Raw genomic sequence first — 20,236 nt, 5'->3', positions numbered from 1 at the left:
ATTGAATTATCTGAAAAGGAAACAGCTACTTGAGATTCAGATCATTTTTATTTGATCCATAGATACTGTCAGAAGAGAGATCACTCAATAAGGCTCAGAAGAATAAAAGATAGTGATAGTTGAAGGTGCTCACTGAGGGGGGTTTGTTGTTGAGTTGTTCTCCAATTTTCTTGGCAAAGATAGTAAAGAAGTTTGCCATTTCCTTCTTCAGATGATTTTACAAATGAGGAAAACTGAGACAAATAGGATTAAATGGCTAGTAAGGTCACACAGCTAATAAGTGTCTGAGACCAGATTTTGAACTCAGGAAGATTAATCTTACTGACTTCAAGTTGGCACTTTGCACTCTGGTACCACCTGGCTGCCCGTGGCTTTTCTTCTGGTACTAAGGGGTACCAGAGTAGATGTTACTTAGAGAAGTATGCTACCTTTCTAGGGCACGTATCTAATACATGACCGAGAATCTGCCCAAACTTGCTAAACTTGCTGAGCAATACACACTTCTGGTGATATAAGAGAAAGATCATGATGATTATGTCATAAGAAACTACTGTAAGGAATATGAAATCCTAGACTGAAAACCACCGACTTAAGGGGCATTGGTGGTATGTATTTATCACTGCTACTAATAGAAAAGAGGTTCTAAAGAGTAAGACATATTTATAAAGCAAATATCTGGTTAAGATGATGGTGGCTGAGAATGGGATTTGGATCCATGGAGCATGGCTTAGAACAGCAACTGATACTGCAGTTATTAAATTCACTTAACCTCCTCAGCCTCAATTTCCTCATTTGCAAAAATAGTAGGCATCTATGTAATACTTCAAGGATTTATAAAGCACTTTATATCCATAATTAATATAGGCTAGTCAAAAACAAGTACCTTGAGTCTTACATATCCAAGCAAACTGACTTTAAGCTGAAAAGATAGGTAAGGAGGAAACTGCCTGTATTTAATACTATCAGACAAGAGCTATAACATAGAAAGAATAGTAATTAAGATACTCAGTAAAAACCAGAAGATACCAAGAAAAGAGCTAGAAATAAAACCAATGGCTTTGTCTATTTGCAAATGAATATCTAGAAAGTTGAACTAAGATCTTAATTAAAGAAGACAAATTAAATCTCATAGTTCACTTCAATTTGGTCTGATTGGAATTCAGCTCTGGAAGGATATATATTATTTCAAAAAAATGTATAATTAAAAGGGAATGGTATTGTCAATGATGATGCTGTAATCACAAGAAAAATTCTAAGAACCAGAAAAGGACTGCATGGATGATACCTATGAAAAGGAATTTGGATTATTTGGTACTGGCAAAAAAGTAGAAAATATGATCAGTAAAACAGACTAGATAAGCAAGACCCAGAAAAAAAATTAACTTGAGAATTTTATAAATCCCAAAATACAAGCTAGAGGAAAGAAGACTTCCTATTCTACATGAATTACTATGTGATGCAGTGAATAGAACAGTGGCGCCTGGCTTCAGGAGGATCTGAACTCAAATCTAGGCTTAGACACTCAATACTTACTAGCTGTGTGAGCCTGGATAAGTCACTTAAGCTCTAATGCGGTCTGTAAGAAGAAACTAGGAAGCAATTTGGCAGATACTTAACATGATAATTAGTCTTGCTTTCTCTTTTTCAGTGTTTAGCTACCCAGAAGACTGAAATACTGAATCAATCATTAAATCAAGTTTAGTGAAGTTTTAAATTTACAAGGAATTCTCTTTAAACATACAAATCAATACTTTCTTTGCAACATGTAGTCCCTCAAAATTGTCTGAGGCATTGAGAACTTAATCAATTTGCCCAAAGTCTCACAACCAATATATACATAAAAGATAGGATTTGAACTCAGAAATTTCTGGCCCCGAATCTTACTCTTATTAAGTAAATTTGAACCATTTCCTAATTAAAATCTAGCTATGAAAATACTGATCCAGCCTGAATCCTCTTGGAAACTTGGTGTTCTTTTACCCCCTCAAACTACAATGCATTTATTTACCTGGTTAAAAATTGAATGGGACAGTGGAGTAATATAGTGAATGCTAAGCCTGGAAGCAGGAAGACTCATTTTCCTGTGTTCAAATCTGGCTTCAGACACTTACTAGACTAGGAGTCACTTAACTTCATTTGCCTCAGTTTCTACTCAAAGTGGGTCAGGATGACTAGTAACAGTAAAAGGAAAAGGTCTATTCTAATGTCTTTTCCAGGTACAATAATCCAGATTCTTATGATACTGTTTTTTTGGGACATTTCTTGGAACAGCACTAGAATGTTACTAGGTTAAGGCCCAAAGTGAATTATCTGGCTATAAATAAAGTTTTAATCCTAAAAACCACTATGCTAGATTGTGTAATGTCTGCCAAATAACTAGTTCACAAGTATACATTAATTTGAGCTATAGTGCTCTCTGGTGGTCACCAGAATATATGTCATCCAGGTAATACCAACCAAGTTCCTTCATATTCATACTCAAATTTACTATTATAATGCAAAACTTATATTTTGTACTTACCAACTCTATTTATATTGCTTCAAGATAGATAGGTGAGAGGATGGAGATGGTCAAAAAAAAATGAGACAAGATAAAGAGCCAAGGGGTGTGTGTGTGTGTGTGTGTGTGTGTGTGAAGAAAGTTTTTTAAGCAGGACAAGAAATCCAATTAGTGAAGGGAAACACTAAAGAACCCTACTAGAGAAGGTATTTGGAGGATCTGTCATTAATCAGCTCATGTGGGAAGTGAATAGCATGTGAAAGAAATAAGAAAATACCTTAAGGAGAGAAGAGGTTAGACTGATCCCTTTAAGCAAAGATATCTAGGATGAGAAGAGAGACCTTTTTCAGGGAACTTCATTAATTCCATGCCAATCACTAATCACCTTTTCAAGACTCCAATTAAACTCTCATCCAAGAAAGATTAGATCTGGATTTCCTGAGTCCTTACTGCCCCCCCCACACACACACACAAAAACCCCAAATAGTAACCTATTCTCATTAATGGTTAAGTTTTATTTGAATAATTTTCCAGCAAACCAAAAGTTGCTATTCATTAGGAAATGACTGAGAACAGCCCATACATCTTATCTGAAAACTGGTCTCTCCTGTCAAACAATGTTCCCAAACATTCCTTGAATGTTTACAGATATTTGGGGAGTAGGACATGTCCTTTTCAGAATTCAGAGAATTGTAACTATTCATTCAACCCCTTCCAAATTAAAAAGTCCCTAATCTTTCATTCAATTAGAAATCATATTAACCTAATGTGTTTTATATATATATATGTGTGTATATATATATATATATATATGTGTATATATATATATATATATATATACACACATATATATATATATAATGTTTTCTTTTAATTAATTGGTCTTATTTGATTAGTTGTTCTTAAAGTATAAAAGTCTTTCTCATTCTGAATTCTGGGTCCAGGCCTAAGTTGAAGAGGTCTAGTTTCAGTGGTTGAGTAATACATTATTCAATAAACTGATGCACTCAGAAGATTGGGGGAGAGGGGAAAAGAAACCACCAAGGATCCTTGTTATAATGATATTGTACATGATATTATTACTCATTTGTCCTCTTCCACCATAAAGTTTGCCAATTCTAATATATATCTGAAAGCTCCCTGGATAATATTTTTGCATTCTTCTTCAAAGTTTCTACATCTAATAATACCTATTTTGCATTAACATATTTCATTTGTTAGTATCTTTTTGGGTTATTTTTCTTTTACTAGTAAAACTCTTATTATACATACCATTTTCTTTGAAAAATTTCCACTTTTCCACATATCTCATGAACTGAAGTTCAGATGCCCAGAACAGAAGGAAATTAAAGTGCCTTCCATATAAACATAGATGACAAAACTCAGGAGTTTGCATTAAAGGTCTAACTAACTTTGTGCTATTTAATCCTAAATGCTCTTTCGTTATCTTCGCTTGTACCTTTATTTGTGCCCAGGGAACAAATCACAAATTAACAGAGGGAGAAAAAGTATTATAACAATAGTTAAAAAAAAAAAAAAGAGCCCCAAGTATTTTCTATTCTATTTTCTATGTTCGATTTAACAATTAAAAATAATGTCACTGGTCTCATTCCTTTTTTACCTTTTACTCCTAGGGGAATCACAGTCACCCAATCAGGTCCACTGGAACGAATTGGCATTTTGATATTGACATCACTTGAAGAGGAAGAGAAACAATTAGGAGCTGAGAATGACAAACATTTATTTTTTCCCAGTGGCTTATCTTCACTTGCAAAGGCATGGAGATGAATTCACAGAATTTAATTTACTTATAAATGAATTTACCAGTGAAATATTAAAACATAGCTCTAAGTAATACATTGTTCTCAGTTATCAGCTGGTTTTTAGGATGCATTTAAAAAACAATTTCCCACAGTCAGATAAGAAGAAAGCACTTTGCACATCCTGGATTGGAACCCAAGATTAATCTACAAGCCCATTTATTTCCCAGCAATAACTATTATGATAATGATCAAGTAACTTTAATATAGCAATCTGGGTTTTCCATGTGCTTTCCCATCTCACAGCGCATTAAGGCCAAGTGGTCTTGTAAAAACATTTAATTCAAGTTTCAAATTGCAGAAACTTTTTTTAAAATTTAAATGGAGAGATATAGTCAAAACAATAATAGCTTTGGAATCAAAGAACCTGGTTTCAAATGCCATCTCTATGGTTTAATATCTATGATTTTAGGCAAGATTCTTAAACCCTCTAGACTTCAATTTCTCATCTGCAAAATGGGAAGGAAGAGGGAACTAGATGACCTCTAAGTTACCATCTAGTTCCCAATCCATGATCCTATGAGTAGCATTATCCCAATCAACTTTACAATCACATAGAATGAAACACAACATATTTTAGAAACTAACACGAGTTTGTTTTGCATATTTATTAAAAGGTTTTGTTTTCTGTGGGGGGGGTTTAAAATAGGAAAGAGGTAGAAGGGGGAGAAAATGCCTGATGATTGGGGGAAAAGGAAAATTTAATTTAAAAAAAGTGATAGGAGCAAACTCCAACTTTTTTTTTTTTAAATAAGTGTCATTTTATTTTAGCAACAAACTTTCACCAGTCCAACTACCACCAAAGCCAATCTTCCTCTTCCCTTCCACCACCAAGCAATGAAGGAAGGAATAATGAAGGAATATTGATTTATCTCTTAGGAAAAAATCAATATCAATATGCTCTGCAGACATTTTCATTTGCATAAATATTAAATAGTAGAAAAAAGGAAGCAAATGGATTTGAAAAGAGATAATATACCTATATAAAGCACATGTATAATGTATATAGATGTACATATATGTATGTATGTACATACATGTATATAGTAATGACAATATATATAGGGTATAAATACCTCATTGCTTACCTATTATTTGAGTTATATATTGTGAGATTCAAGGAAAACTATTACTAATGGTTATTACTAATCATTATTACTATATTAGTATAATAACGTATTAACAATCTTGACTAATAACAAAGGATAGAAAGGGTATATATTTCTAAAAACTGGCCCAAGTTAGAAGAGATTGCTCTGATTTACACCACATACCTTTGGAAGAAAGCACTCTCTGTGGCAGTTAGAAGACCCTTGAGGTACCCTCCTTTGTAATGATTGATTCTGCTGCTACAAGGGAGCTTTTTTGGTTGGAAGCAAAACCAGGGCTCCCCAGTATAGAGATCTGTGAAGTTACATACAGGAAGGTTTCCTGGGAGACATACATTGCATATGGTAGTCTCTGAAATTCTCCCCGATCGGAAGAGACTTTTAAAATAGACCCTATCTGGTCTCACCTCCTGGAGATGCTGAAGGACTTGGATTGCTTCACTTGGGTGAACCAGAACTATAGACACAGTCACCTTGCCTGGCCAAAGCAAGGTAAAAAAAACTTTGTAGAATCCATTTTGGTAGTCTACAACTCTACCCACCGCACCAGCTTGCAGTTTGGGGGAGTGGATTCGGGCCTGTAAGTAGTCTCCACCATACTTTTTGGGCCTCCCTTGGAAATCTTGTACTTGAACCAGAATCTCAAGTTGGCTCCCCACCTTGAAGAATGTTCCAGAGTTCAATATCACAAAATAGCTAGAGGAAGGGTCAGTGCTCTTCACAAATGGGACTAAATCCGTATGTGGCTCATGACTCTGAAAAAACGCCAATAAAGAGTTCTCTTCCAAACGTTCCCTCTTGGACAAGGTTTGATGTTCATATCCACAGTAGGACTTTCTGCTAATTCCTGAGGCTTGAGGGGAAGTATCCTGTCCACTGCTATCAATGACAGTAGCTAAAACACTTTCATGATCCAAATGCTAAGGAGAAAACATAAGGACAAAAAACAAAATAAAAAAACTTCCTTATATTCAGGCAAGTAAACCTCTAACCTTGTTAAAATAAAATTTCCAAGTAATATTTAAAATTTTTGGAAAAAAAACTGTTGTGTTTTTGATGGCTTGAATAAAGGGTATCCCCTGAGTTCAAAGTGTTTATAAGAGGTGCAGTTTTTATGGGGATATCTAATATATTACTATGAATTCCAAAAAAAGGAATAAAATATCTGCTACCACCCTTATAATGGAAATCTGTGGAATAAAAGAATGCTGAAACTGAGATTAAATGACTTGTTCAAGGTCATATAGACAATAAATGACAGAAAGATGATAGGTCATCTCATTCCAAGTACTGTGTTCTTCCTACAAACTATACATTCCATGGTACCTTAAACTTACTAAGGTCTTTCTTACTTGTGATCTATAATTACATATTTTATAATATATATTTTTAGTTTTTAGCTACTTGTGGATTACTTGTCTCATAAAGGAAATGTGGAGCTTGTTTTGATCAAATGAAAACCAGCAGAAACCCTCAATTTTCTTGTGAAAGGCTGTCTCTGTCCTAATTACAACTTTCCACATTATAAACTTCAATGTCCCTTGATTGACAGCAGGAAACCAAACTCTAGTCATTACTTCCTCACTCCTTGTCTGTGACATCAGTTAAAGATTAATCATCGCCTAGGTGAGACACACTTGCTCTGTAACATGACTAGTTAGTGTGACTGAGCCCCAGCTAATATCAAGTTCTTTCTATTCTAATATGAGTATTATTATTATCCTCAATAATCTTTCATAAATGCATCTAGAATCTAAGTGATTAATCAAAGGAGAAACAGCATGCATGAATAGGGTATTGGACTTAAAATTAGAAAAGAGCTGGGCTCAAAACCTACTTTGGAAACTTAGCTATGTGACCCTGAGCAAATTACTTAATCTCTCTCTCTGCCTCAATTTCCTTATTGTATATATAAATAGTTAGATTCAAGGACTCCTAAAGTGAATTCTAACTCTAAAAACCATAATTTCATTACCAAATTTCCCAGGAAGACTATTATCTGATTTTATGGAAGATAATTAGTTATTAGTCATCTTTCTTAGAAATTCTCTTTTTATAGTGCAGTTTTTCAAGGTATTTCAAATCCTGTATTCAATTTTGTCACTTATTAATTCAATAGACATGTTTTGATAACTTATGATAAACATCCTTTGGACATAAGAAATGATTTTCTGAATTTCTAAAAGTACAAGAATAGATTTAGAGATCAGAAGGACAGAGCACATGGACTAAAATGCATTGGAATATAGGATTGATCACAGATTTAGAAATGGAAAGTAACTCAGAGGTCATTAAGTCCAATCCCCTCATTTTACAGATGAGAAAGCTGAGATTCAGATAAATTGAATGACTTGTCAGGGTCTGATCCAGATGCTCCTGTTGCCAAGTCTAATGATCTAACCTCCATACTCTGCTGGCTAAAAGGTGAAGAAGAGGGAAGCAATGAGAAAACTAAGTTTTCCTAGTTACCAAATAAACTAAAATTATTTCTGCTAATGTTAGTCAGTAAACATGATAAAGTGAAACCATAACCCAGTGTAAAAGTAATTCTTCTTAAGACTAACACTTAAAAAGTTTCAGATAACCCAGAAAATTCTTTTGTTCAGATGACTGAACATACCATAGAAGCAACTACCTACTCCCACTTACATTGGAGACAGCCCTAAAAAAAATAGGTCAACTTCCATTATACTTGGTCATTAGGAGGCATTGTGGATGGAACACTGGACTTGGTAGTCAGAAATACCTGAGCTCAATTTTTACTTCAGACCTTTATTGGCTGTGTGACCCTGGATAAATCACTTAAAATCTCTAAGTTTCAGTTTTCTCAACTGTAAAATGGAGATAGTAACACCACCAATCTCACAGGGTGGCCAGAAGGATAGTGTTATATAAATATTAGATATCATCATTATTATTATTATGTAAAGGTCCCAGTGATTCCATATTCACCTCCTATCCTTCTTGGATAATTCTTCCAGGTGGCTACTCACACGTGACTAGAGAAAGTTTAATCTGTTGAAAAATTTTAAATGCAGATATAATCCCATAGATACCAAGTAAATTGCCCTTTTGTCCAACAAAGCTGCCTCTCACTTGTCCCACACAGATCCCAAAAGGTTTTCTTCTTTTTCAGTCAGGCTTGAAATGATTCCCCTGGGAGTTCAAAGAACTAGTAGGTAATTAAGCCAGAAAGAGGAATACCAGTATCAATTCAAGTAATCTCCTACAACCTGAGGGGAAAACACTACTGGATAGTCTACAGTGAGAAGGTATATTCTTTTAGGAGAAGAAAGTACTACAAAAACTGTATATTATAATAAAATTCTTATTATTCTTGTGGGGAATCGATAAGGTGAAGAACTTACAGGAATGCATGAATTCTTTTTCTGTATTTTATTTTCATTATTTCTGTGTTTCCCCTATGACCTGTATAATATGGACAGGTTCATATCTACTTGAGCCTTGGCCAGCTAGAAACATATTTACTTAACCTGAGCTGATGACATTTATTGGTATTTGACATTTATTGATATTTAGTCTAGCTGGACCACTGTCTGCTTAATTAAGCCTGAAGGCCTGATTTTCTGTTTCCTAGAAACAGGGAGATTTCATTCCAATCGTTCCCCATTCCAATCTCCCCAAATAGCAACAACCAATTAGATGCCTCCCCCTCCCCTTCTCAATGTTCTCTTACTTGTGATATGATTTCTTGTATAAAAGCTATGTATCTTTACTACTTCTTTAACCCTCCTACCATAAGCTTTCTCTTTCTTATCTCGAGATGGGACGGCTCATCCCCCGGAGATTTTCAATAAACAACTTTTCTGCCTTCTACTGAGTGATCTCTGAATAGTCATTTTGGGTAAGGGTCTTCTACATCCCTCACATTCTTGATAATGTGGGTCTAATGAGGATTCTGTTTTTGTGTGGGGAAAGTAGAATAGGATACTTTGTATCTATTTTGTTAGGAAATTTAAGTTTTCTTGCAATGGTTTCCTTCCTTTCTGAAGAAATTATATATAATCTTTCAAAATTTATGTTAACACTTTACTGTACTCAAATTGATTGAAATCCCAGAAATACAGCCACCTTGCCTAAAATATATAGAGCTTGAGAAGCACCGGGATGGCTAGAGTAGTGGGCCCGGGGTTCCCATCCCTCCATCCTAAGTTTAACTGTGTGACTGAAGATGATATTCTGAATTGATCTAAGGAAAACATCCTAGCAAATAGAAATGTCTAAAACTGGAATAGGTTGTCTCAGGAAAGTAGTCTCATTATAGGATGTGTTCAAACAGAAACGAAGTGATTATATGTCAGATATATCAAGAAATGAATTTGTGATTTAGCTGTGTATCAAGCTAAATGAGTTCTGAAGTCTCTTCCATCTCTGATATTCTCTCATTCTTTTAAAAGAATTTTATGATTTTGTTTTACTAGGTCACATTGGCTTACAGAACCTACTTGAGCAAAGTCCCTTTGTGGAATCTCATTTGCTAAGCATGGAAAATAGGCAAGATAAGTGGGTAGAAGATGGTGAGAAGCTATTCCATTTACAAGTTGCCTTTACAATGAAATTCCAGGAATTTTCAATGCATGACATCTCATATGCTTGCCAAGCTAATCTCATTCTGAAAGTAAAAATGCTCTACCACATTAAAAAGAAAACAAACAAAGCACAGACAACTATAATAACCTCTCAAAAAAAAATTGTTGTGAGGAGAGTACTTTTGTAAACCCTGAAGTGTGTACTGATGCAATTGCCAAATGACTAACTTTTCTATCCCCCTCAAAAAAGTTCTACCACAGTTTTATAAAAAGTGCTATTCATCTAATTATTTATTCATTTTTATTTTATCAGATTTTTCTGATAGGATTTATTATAAAAACACACTTTATCATCCTCCCCCTACCCAATCCAATGCTTTTAGGATGATTACAGATTGCATTTAATGTACATTCTAGAGGCTTAGTAAATACTGTCATTAGGATTAACAAAACATTTCCATGTTCCTTTCTAGCTTTTTTTTTTAATGTGAATTTAACAAAACAAATAGAAAAAAGAATGATATGGCACATCTGTTTCTCAGGACATTCCCAAAACATTCTAACAGCACGGTAGTAAATGGTCCTTCAAGTAGGCTAGCTCTTCTTATGGAATTCCCTTAGGTGCAGGCCATCTGAATCTACTGATGATGACATCTGTTCAGAAGCATAAGGTTTACTCCTCTAAGAAAAATTTTGCCAAGGCTTTCTCATCACCTTCCCTCTCCTCACTCTAATATGCCCTTCCATTCTCCAGAAACTCTAGCTCTAGGATTAGATTCTTAACCATTTTTGTGTTATGAACTCTTATGACAATCTGGCAAAGCCTATATATCCCAACACAGAATAGTATTTTTAAATGAATAAAACAAAATAATAAGATTAATAAGGGAATCAATAATACTGAAATACAACTGTCAAAGAAATTTTTAAAATAAACTTGAGGACTCGAGGTTAAGAATTACTGCTCTGATTATATATCCTGGGGCCACTTCTTATTTGAAGAGCACAATCACAGAGTAGCTAGGGAGACAGATCTGCCTATGAATATAATCTTCCTTTCCCAAGGATATCCCCATGGGTTTTTTAATCATACTCTCCATGTTTTAATTGTTTCTTTTAATTTCTGTTGTCATTGATTGAGGATCATACAATGCTTCATAGGCATCATTCTATATGTAAATTTTCACTATATAGCTGGAGAAATAAAGTTGGAATAAAATATATCTTGAGACCAGAATTTAGCACCAAAAAAGTAGCATTTAAGAATAAATCCTTGGTATCTATTTTATTGTTATTTGCCTTTTTCTGATTTTTTTAATGCATGCAAAATATCAATTCTGATTAACTGAGAGCCCTAAGATGGTAAGATTTTATTTAATTGAGATTTACCTTAACATTATTTGGATTAGTGAATCTAAAGTAAGAGTTGCTGGATTCAAATCCCAGATCTACTACTGACTACTGGCATGAAAAAACATTTCAGTTTACTCATTTATAAAATGAAACATTTGGACTAAACTGATTTTAAACTGGAATTCAGAAATCCCAAAGAGATACATGGATAGATTTCAGGAGACGTATGAAAAAAATCTATCATTATTTCAATATATCATTTCCTTTGAAATGTTATGTATATTATGAATTTAAAAACATTATTCTGAGAAGGGGGCTTCACCAGACTGCCAAAGGGGTTCATGATAAAGTTTCAGAATTCCTGAATTAGGTCAATAATACTTTGAGGTCTAGTCCCTATCCTTATCCTAATAATGTTTGGATGATCTGATGACACCTCACAAGCTTAACACCTTTGTGAATATGGAATTTGAAAAGTCTGTTTTCTTATAACACAAGTACAAACAATTTTATCAAGGGTAAAGGAGACCATAGAAAGATTGAAAATTTCTAGATAATTAGTCTATTAAGAAATTGCTAACAGAATCATTTTATATCTTAACTGAGGGAACAACCATTTTTCCCACCAGATTTTCATAAGAATTATCTTAATCTGTTCCCATTCACAGAGAGTAAAAATAGTGAGGTTAGATCTCTTAGCAAACACTACTTACTCAGTGGAAAGGAAGATGATAACCTATAAAGCCTATGGTTTATTGGCTGAATCACTGTCTTCTACACCATAACCAAGTTAAACTAATAAAAATCTTTGTGATATGTCAGTAAGCAATCAAAGAAATTCTATAATTAACTCAGGTCAAAAGATTAAAAGATTCAGCGATTTTTGCAGATATAGGACAAAATGAATATTCTGAGTAACAAATTGAGTCATTTGCAACAGCATTGTACTCTAATAGGTCTTCTGCCCTCTGACACAAGAAAACTAGTGTTCAGAAACCTTGCCTTTTGTACAGAACAGGAGAGATTCAAATGGTAATTATAATCCATTTTTCTGAAGGAAGGGGAGAATATAACTACATAGCACCCTACCACGTACTGAGGACTTTTAGCAAATATTTCTTTGTATGATTCTCATGTTAACCATATTATTATAGTCCTTTTAAAACTGAGGAAACTGAAGTAAACAAGGGTCAACTGTCTTGTTCAGAGTTATACAGCTATTAAGACTGGATTCAAACTCACATTTTTCTGATTCCAGGACTAATGCTCTATCAAATGTGCCAACAGCTGCCTCTTAAGAATACTGTTATATAGTCTTTTCAGTTGCATGTGACTCTGTGACTCCATTTGGGGTTTTCTTGATAAAGATACGAATTCATCTTACAGATGAGGCAACTGAAGTAAACAGGGTTAAGTTACTTGCCGTGGGGCACATAGTTAGTAAACAACTAAGAATGGATTTGAACTCCTGGCCAAGTGCTCAAATCACTATCCCACTTAGCCGCTACTATAGAACATTAAGATTTTATAAAATGATTTCCTTAACAAAAACCCTGAAATGGTGGTGGTCAAAATGTTATTATCTCCATAAGAGGAGATATATTTTACATATAAGGAACATTTACGGGATTTACCATATATCTTATTATATCATCATATGCCTCATTAAATATTTGACTCAAACCAGGTTTCTTGATTCCAAATATGCCACATTGTTCTCATGATGGAACTCAATCCATAAAAAATCCAAAAGAGATACTTAGCTATCAAAGTTCAGACACAGGACCATCATTATCTATGCTGCATTTCATGGGCATGACAACCAATATCATAAAATGCAGGTGTCTGTTCTCAGTGGAACACTTATCTATATCTCTACACAGTGAAGAGATATGCCAATTTTCTTTCATGCAACATTTTCTTTATGGAATTTTAAACCCTCTATGCCAAGTTTTCTAAATAGCCTGAGTTCTGCCAGAATTTTCCCAGGTATCCATAATTTCCAGTTATAGACATATTTGTTCCTCTACATGAGAACATACATCAGGCTGTCCTCCATGTTCTCTTATAAATATAGTGGAAAGCGTTTCTAAGTTGCTCTGTGAATTCCCAAATGAAAGCTTAAATTAAGAATCATGCTTCCTATTCCAGGTGGTTTAGCAATAGTTTGGAGCAGTTTGTTTATGGTTATAAAAATCAGACCCTTTTCCTATACCTCTCTGACATCATTTAGGGTCCTCACGGGCAGCTTAGCGAGTTAATGTGTTTTTCCTTAAATTAAAATGGTGCAGGAGTTCCCAAGTTTTAGCTATATAGTCTCTTCTTTTTAAGAAATGCTTTTTGTTTTGTATTTAGTATTGCTTTAAAAAAGTTACTCCTTCTTAAATTCTGTTCAATTTGTTTTTGCAGGCTTCCAGAATAATATGTGACTGTGTGTTACAACAGAAATGCTGATGATTGGATGGAGTTTGTTTGCTGTGATCAGGCCAGTTTGTATGGCACAATCCTTTATTTTCTCCTTTTTTCCCTTTTTTTTTTAAACCAGTTTCTTTTTTTCTCTTACTTATCTTATAGTGCAATAGGAAAAGTCAAAATCAGAGGAGTTGAGTTCAAATTCCAGTTTTGTCACTGGATAACCATGTGATCTTCAGAATATCACTTAACCCTACTCAACCTCAGTCTTCTCACCAAAAAAATAGGTGTTAGACTTGATAGTCGCTGAGATTCCTTCCAGCTCTAGCTCTATTATCCTCTAAATGAAGAAGTCTTATCCTCATATCCAGCCTGATGGGTAAAATATGCAAAAAGACTAAGAGGACTTCCTGCATGACAATTCTTTTACTCCTTCTAGAAAGATAGACCACAGCCATGAGGCTTGCATTCTATGGAGAAAGGAGAGGTACAAACTTCTCATCTTTTTTTTTTTCCTATTCCACTAAGCCTGTACCTTGATTTCTCCATATTGGCCAGTATTCTATTTTAAATTAGGAGAGCATGGAATAGTTTATCTGTCAGATCTACGGATAAGGAAAAAATTTAGAACCAAAGAAAATAGAGAGAATGACAAAATATAAAATAGATAATTTTGATTATATAAAATTAAAAAGTTTTCACACAAACAAAACTAATACAACCAAAATTATAAGGAAAGCAGAAAACTGGAGCATGGCCGAGGAGGGGGTAGTTTATAACAAGTATCTCTGATAAAGGGCTCATTTCTAAAATATAAAGAGAGGTGCATCAAATTTATAAGAAAATAAATCATAATTTATACTTTAATATATTTAACATGTATTGGTCATCCTGCCATCTAGGGGAGGGGGTGGGAGAAGGAGGGGAAAAATTGGAACAAAAGGTTTGACAATTGTCAATGCTGTAAAATTACGCATGCATATAACTTGTAAATAAAAATCTATTAAAAATTTTAAAAAAAGAAAATAAATCAATCCCCAATTGATAAATGGTCAAAAGATGCAAAGAGGCAGTTTTCAGATGAAGAAATCAAAAATATCTACAGTATAGAAAAAAATGCTCTAAATCACAATTGATAAAAAAAATGCAAGAAATCTAAGGTGCTGCCTCACATCTATCAGATTAACAAGTATAATATAAAAGAAAAATGATAAATGTTGGAGAGGATATGGGGAAATTGGGACAGTAATGCATCATTGGTGGAGTTGTGAACTGATCCAACCATTCTACAGAGCAATCTGAAACCATGCCCAAAGAGGTATAAATCTATGCAAACTTTTGATCCAGTAATACTACTACTAGGTCTGTATGCCAAAAAGATTATTTAAAAAGGGAGGGAAAGGAATTATATACTCAAACAATTTATGTCAGTTGTTTTTGTGGTGGCAAAGAACTGGAAATTGAAAGAATGCCCATTAACTGGTGAACAACTGAACAAGTTTTGGTATATGAATGTAATGGAATACTATCATGGTATAAAAAATGACAAGTAGGCAGTTTACAGGGAAAACCTGGAAAAGCTTAAATGAACTCATGCTAAATGAAGTGACTAGGATAAGGAAAACATTGTATACAGTACGAGCAACACTGTGCAATGATCAACTTTGACTGACATAGTTCTTCTCAGCAATACAATGATCAAAGACAATTCCAAAAACCTCATCCCTGAAAATATTATCTACATCCAGAGAAAGAGTCTGAATGCAGATTGAAGCAAACTATTTTAACTTTATTTTTTCATGTTTTTCATGTTTTTTTTCCCCTTTTGTTCCATTTCTTCTTTTACAACGTGACTAATATGGAAATATATTTTACATGATTGCACATGTATAAACTATATCAAATTGTTTACTATTTTAGAGATATTGGAGGAAAGGGAGGGAAAAAATTTGGAACTCAAAAAAATTTTAAAATAAATGTTAAAAATTATCTTTAAATGTAATTTTAAAAAACTATTTAAAAACAAAAAAAAAGTTCACTTGGTACAGAAAAATATCCTTAAGTAGTCAATGAAATCAAAAAGACTTTATTACTTGTAGAATACCTATAAATTATCAGTTTCCAGATCATAGAATATGGGATTTTAAACTTTTTAGGAAGATCATGGATCTCTTTGGAAGTCAGCTGAAGCTTCTGGAACCCTTTTCAGAATGTTAAGTATGTAAAGTAAAATATATAAAATTATAAAGAAACCAATTATATTGAAAACAGTTGCTAGAATATAAGGTATTTCAAAAGTTTTTTAATCTGATTTTTAAACTTATTATCTTAAAATCGCATCATCTTATCTGAGGATTTGAAGAGTATGAAATATAGAGGTATTCATCAAGGAGTAGTCAACAACAGAAACAGATGCAAAAATTTTGCCCAAATTCTTATTACTCATTTCAAGACTAAAGTGTCAGACAATACATAGTTGTGTGAGTCAATCAGTTTTAGTCTAGTAATTGTAGTTTTCAAGCTACTAAGCTTTTAGGACACATTGTATTTTTAAAAATAAATTAATGAGGGGGCAGCTAGGTGGCATAGTGGATAGAGCACCAGTCCTGAAGTCAGGAGGACCAGAGTTCAAATCTAACCTCAGACACTTAACACTTCCTAGCTGGTGAGCTTGGGCAAGTCACTTAACCCCAATTGCCTCAGCAAAAAAATTAATTAATTGATTAACTAATCTTTGATTTGGAACAGTGGTATCAAACTCAAAAGCAAAGGCCACTAAATCATAGGTAAGGATTCCTGTGAGCTTCATATTAACTTGAAAAATCACATCTTAACATTTTCTATGCTTTATTTTATTTTTAGTTATGTTGTTAAATATTTGTCCATTACATCTGAATAAATGTAATTTATTAAATTTAATAAATAAATGTTCAGGCTGCATTTAGGAGGGGCCATTCATGGCCATGAGCTACATATGTAACATATTTCTGATCTAGATGATCATAGAGCGAGAACTGGAAGGGAATTTAGAGACCATCCTAGATCAATCTTTCATTTTATAGGTGAGATGATGAAGCAAAGCCACGATTTAAACTCTTATCCTCTGATTCCAAATCTAATACTCTTTCTACTGCCCTAAGTAAGAGAAAAGGAGAAAACAGCAAACAAACAAAAAAACCATTTGGATGATATCACACAAACTGGTCTGATTATAGCAAACATAAATTCCCTCTTATCAAAATGTGAGGTGTCATTATTTTTGTTGAAACACATTCATTAAACTGGATGCCTAAAAACAAAAGTGAACAGAATATAAGAAGGAATCAGTACCAAAAAAAAAAATTCCCTAAAAAGAAGAAATTATGGGCGAAATTGGGGAACTCCTGCCTTATTTTAATTTAAAAAACAACACATTGAGTATGCCATAGGTGATGACAGTGAGATATATCGGACAGGTAGAGAAAGAGGTTTGAATTTTATAGCTACAAACAAATTTAGAATATAGAAGGCTGGTGCAATTTTTAAAGCCTACCCAAATAGTAGCCAAAATTTATTGAAATTAAGAGCTATGGTAGTCTATAGTTGTAAATAGTTGAAAACCTTTTTCTCAAAATGTCTAACTGGCTCTTTTTTATTCCAGTCCAACCCTAAATTCTGATTTTCTAATTTATATAATCTATTGAGGACTCTACTTATTAAGTTCTCCACTAAATCATATTTATACAAAATAAAGTTATAACTCACATTTGGAAAGTTCTCTCTGGCTTACAAAATGCTTTCCTCAATAATCCTGTGAAGAAAGTAGTAAGTGTATTATTATCTCCCTTTTGGAAGTAAGGAAAGGGCAACTAGGGACCCTAGTGGATAAAGTGCCAGGCCTGGGGTCAGACACTTTTTAACTCTGTTTGCCTCAGTTTTCTCATCTGTAAAATGAACTGGAGAAGGAAATAGCAAACCACTCCAGTATCTTTGCCAAGAAAATCCCAAATAGGATCATGAAGAACCTGAAAACAAAGCAGTAAGAAAATTATGATTCAGAAGGTTGTGACTAACTTATACTCAAAGCAACTCAGTATCAAAGACAGAATCTGAACCAAGGCCTCTTGACTGCAAAGACTAGTACTATGCAATCCAATACCAACTGCTACTGTTTCTTTGAACGACTAAGTATTTCTAACTAAAGATTAAAGCACTTACACAGACATCATTCTAATGGCTTCACTACATGCATTTCAAAAAAAGTAAGGAACTTCTTTGCCTGACTAAATGTATCTATAAAATGAAGATGGAGAAACTTCCAAAAAGATGGCAAAGCAAGAGATAACAAGAAACCTCCTTCTTAAAAATCCCTGAATTCTTTGGATTTCTGTTCTTTCTATTGAAAGATGGAATTGAGCAGTGATAAAAGCCTGAGAAAATAAAGAGAACTGAAAAATCATCATAAAGGGTAAATAATAGATGTAGAATGGGTGAATATAAGAAAAAGTGCTATTATATTATGGTCATAAAGAGATGTCAGTTTTCAATCAGGGAAGTAACATGTGTAAGGAAATGGTGACATCCAGGCTTTGATCATGCCTAATGTATAGAGTGGAAGAGTGAATGAAGTGAAGAAAAAGAGAAAGTAGGATGTTTCAAATAGTATCAATGTAAATGTTGAAAATCCCTACAATAATGGAATAGACAGGAAGAAGAGGAAGACAATAAGACACATATTCAATTTTTTAAGATAGAATGATCACAATCAATATGGATAGTAGGAAAAGATTTAAATAGAATGAACTTCAAATGAAGAAATATTGCTGATTCCAGGTAACAAAGCAAAGTCTCTTAAAAAGTGTTGTAGTTGCAATTAGTGTTTGCGGTTTTTTCTGCCTGCTTTTTTTCTATTTGCCTTATTTCATTAAAGTGTTCCCTACAAAAAAAGGAACATGCCCTCAAGAAGAAACAGAAAAATGTCCCCAAAGAAGCAAAAGTATCCTAACTCCTCAAAATAAAGTCACCTAAAACAATGAGCAAACCAAAGAACTTTAAGGTAATGAAAGAATATTATGGAATAAAATAAGCAGAGAATAAAGTGTGAGCGGAAATAATGAAATCATAAGGAGTTGCATTAGGGAAAGATGTAAAGAGTAAGCATAAAAGAGCATAGAAACTACAACTATGGAATTAAAGAAACACATTAAATCTACTACTCAAAAAACAAGAGAAAATAAGGAAAGTTTAGTTGATATATGTGTGTAACATTTTATACATATGTTTATAATCTATAAACACATATATAAAATAAGAATTTGAAGTGATCAAACAAAAAACAGAACTGTTTTTAATTCAACAAAGTACCTCTTTGTTTCTCTTAGAACAGATTGAAAAAAGTAATTAAGGAATTATATGTACATTTATATGTTCTTTATATACATTCATTTGTATTTATATATTTTAAATTAATATATCAACATATTGAAATCAGATAGCAATTACATTTTAATCTGGTTAAGGCCTCACTACATATTTGACATTGCTATTCTAAGTGTCAAGTGCTAATTATGAGAGACAATGAACAGAGATACAGGACATCACCATAATAATATGATAATATTAATTATATTTACATATAATATGTGTTATATTTATATATAATAATTAATATGTTAATGATAATATGATAAGGGAGGTTTATAAACCATAAGAGTAATCACTATCATTATATAATAATAAAAATAAGCACTTATATAGCATTTTAAGGCTTGCAAAGTATTTTATTCATTTGGGTTGAATTTTTAACTTATAAGATAGATACCATTATCCTCATTTTATAGCTGAGGAAATTAAAGCTTGCAGAGACTTGTCCAAGATAACAAAGTTAGAAAGTATATGAGACAGGCCTGGAACTTGGATCTTTCTCACTCTAAGTTCCACTGTACCATCTAGTTTGAAAGTGTAGAAACATATAGCCCTATGGCCATATATTATAAGATATTTTAAAATTATGATAGTTAATAATAATTGCTAGAATGTACATAGTACCTACTACAACTCAGGCACTTGCTAAGCAACAAATAGTACTCATTCTTATAACAAATCTCCCTTAAAATATTAAGTATTTTTATTACTATTACAGTTGAAAAAACTGAGGTAAACTGATATTAAGTGAGGTCACACAGTTCATGTCCAAGGCCAACTGCAAGAGTTTTAGTCTAAAGACATACATTTCACTTAAATCAGAGACATAATCAGTTGTTCTTCAATAGAAAACAATAAATTTCAGGTAAGAATTAGAATTTCTTAAAATTAAGAATCTGAGTTGACCAAATAAAGACTAGAAATATCTTTGTTTAATTCAATTAAAAGGAGTAACCTTTGTCTACCTTTGACCTGATTGAAAGGAAAGTAAATAAGAAATGATTGGTTTCAAGAAGAAAGTTTCTCTAAATTACTATTGTTCTGTTTGGTAATTTTGTTAAAATTCTAAATTAAAGCTATATACCTTTG

The 20,236-nt window shown here is 33.2% G+C and overlaps 1 protein-coding gene across 2 annotated transcripts in view; it reads right to left on the bottom strand.

Moving 5' to 3' along the window:
• The window catches only part of NXPE3 (neurexophilin and PC-esterase domain family member 3), a 40,750-nt gene that overhangs the window by 11,059 nt on the left and 9,455 nt on the right, over positions 1-20,236 (bottom strand). For both annotated transcript variants that reach the window (XM_031959615.1, XM_031959614.1), the window contains 2 exons: positions 5,595-6,349; positions 4,122-4,195 (listed from right to left, as the gene is read on the bottom strand). In XM_031959615.1, the coding sequence (XP_031815475.1) occupies positions 4,122-4,195; positions 5,595-6,349 (829 nt within the window). The remainder of the gene's footprint in view (positions 1-4,121; positions 4,196-5,594; positions 6,350-20,236) is intronic.

Source organism: Sarcophilus harrisii, chromosome 3, assembly GCF_902635505.1.
Source record: "Sarcophilus harrisii chromosome 3, mSarHar1.11, whole genome shotgun sequence".
In the NCBI taxonomy this organism is placed as follows: Eukaryota; Metazoa; Chordata; class Mammalia; order Dasyuromorphia; family Dasyuridae; genus Sarcophilus; species Sarcophilus harrisii.
This window is presented reverse-complemented; position numbering and strand designations above follow the sequence as displayed.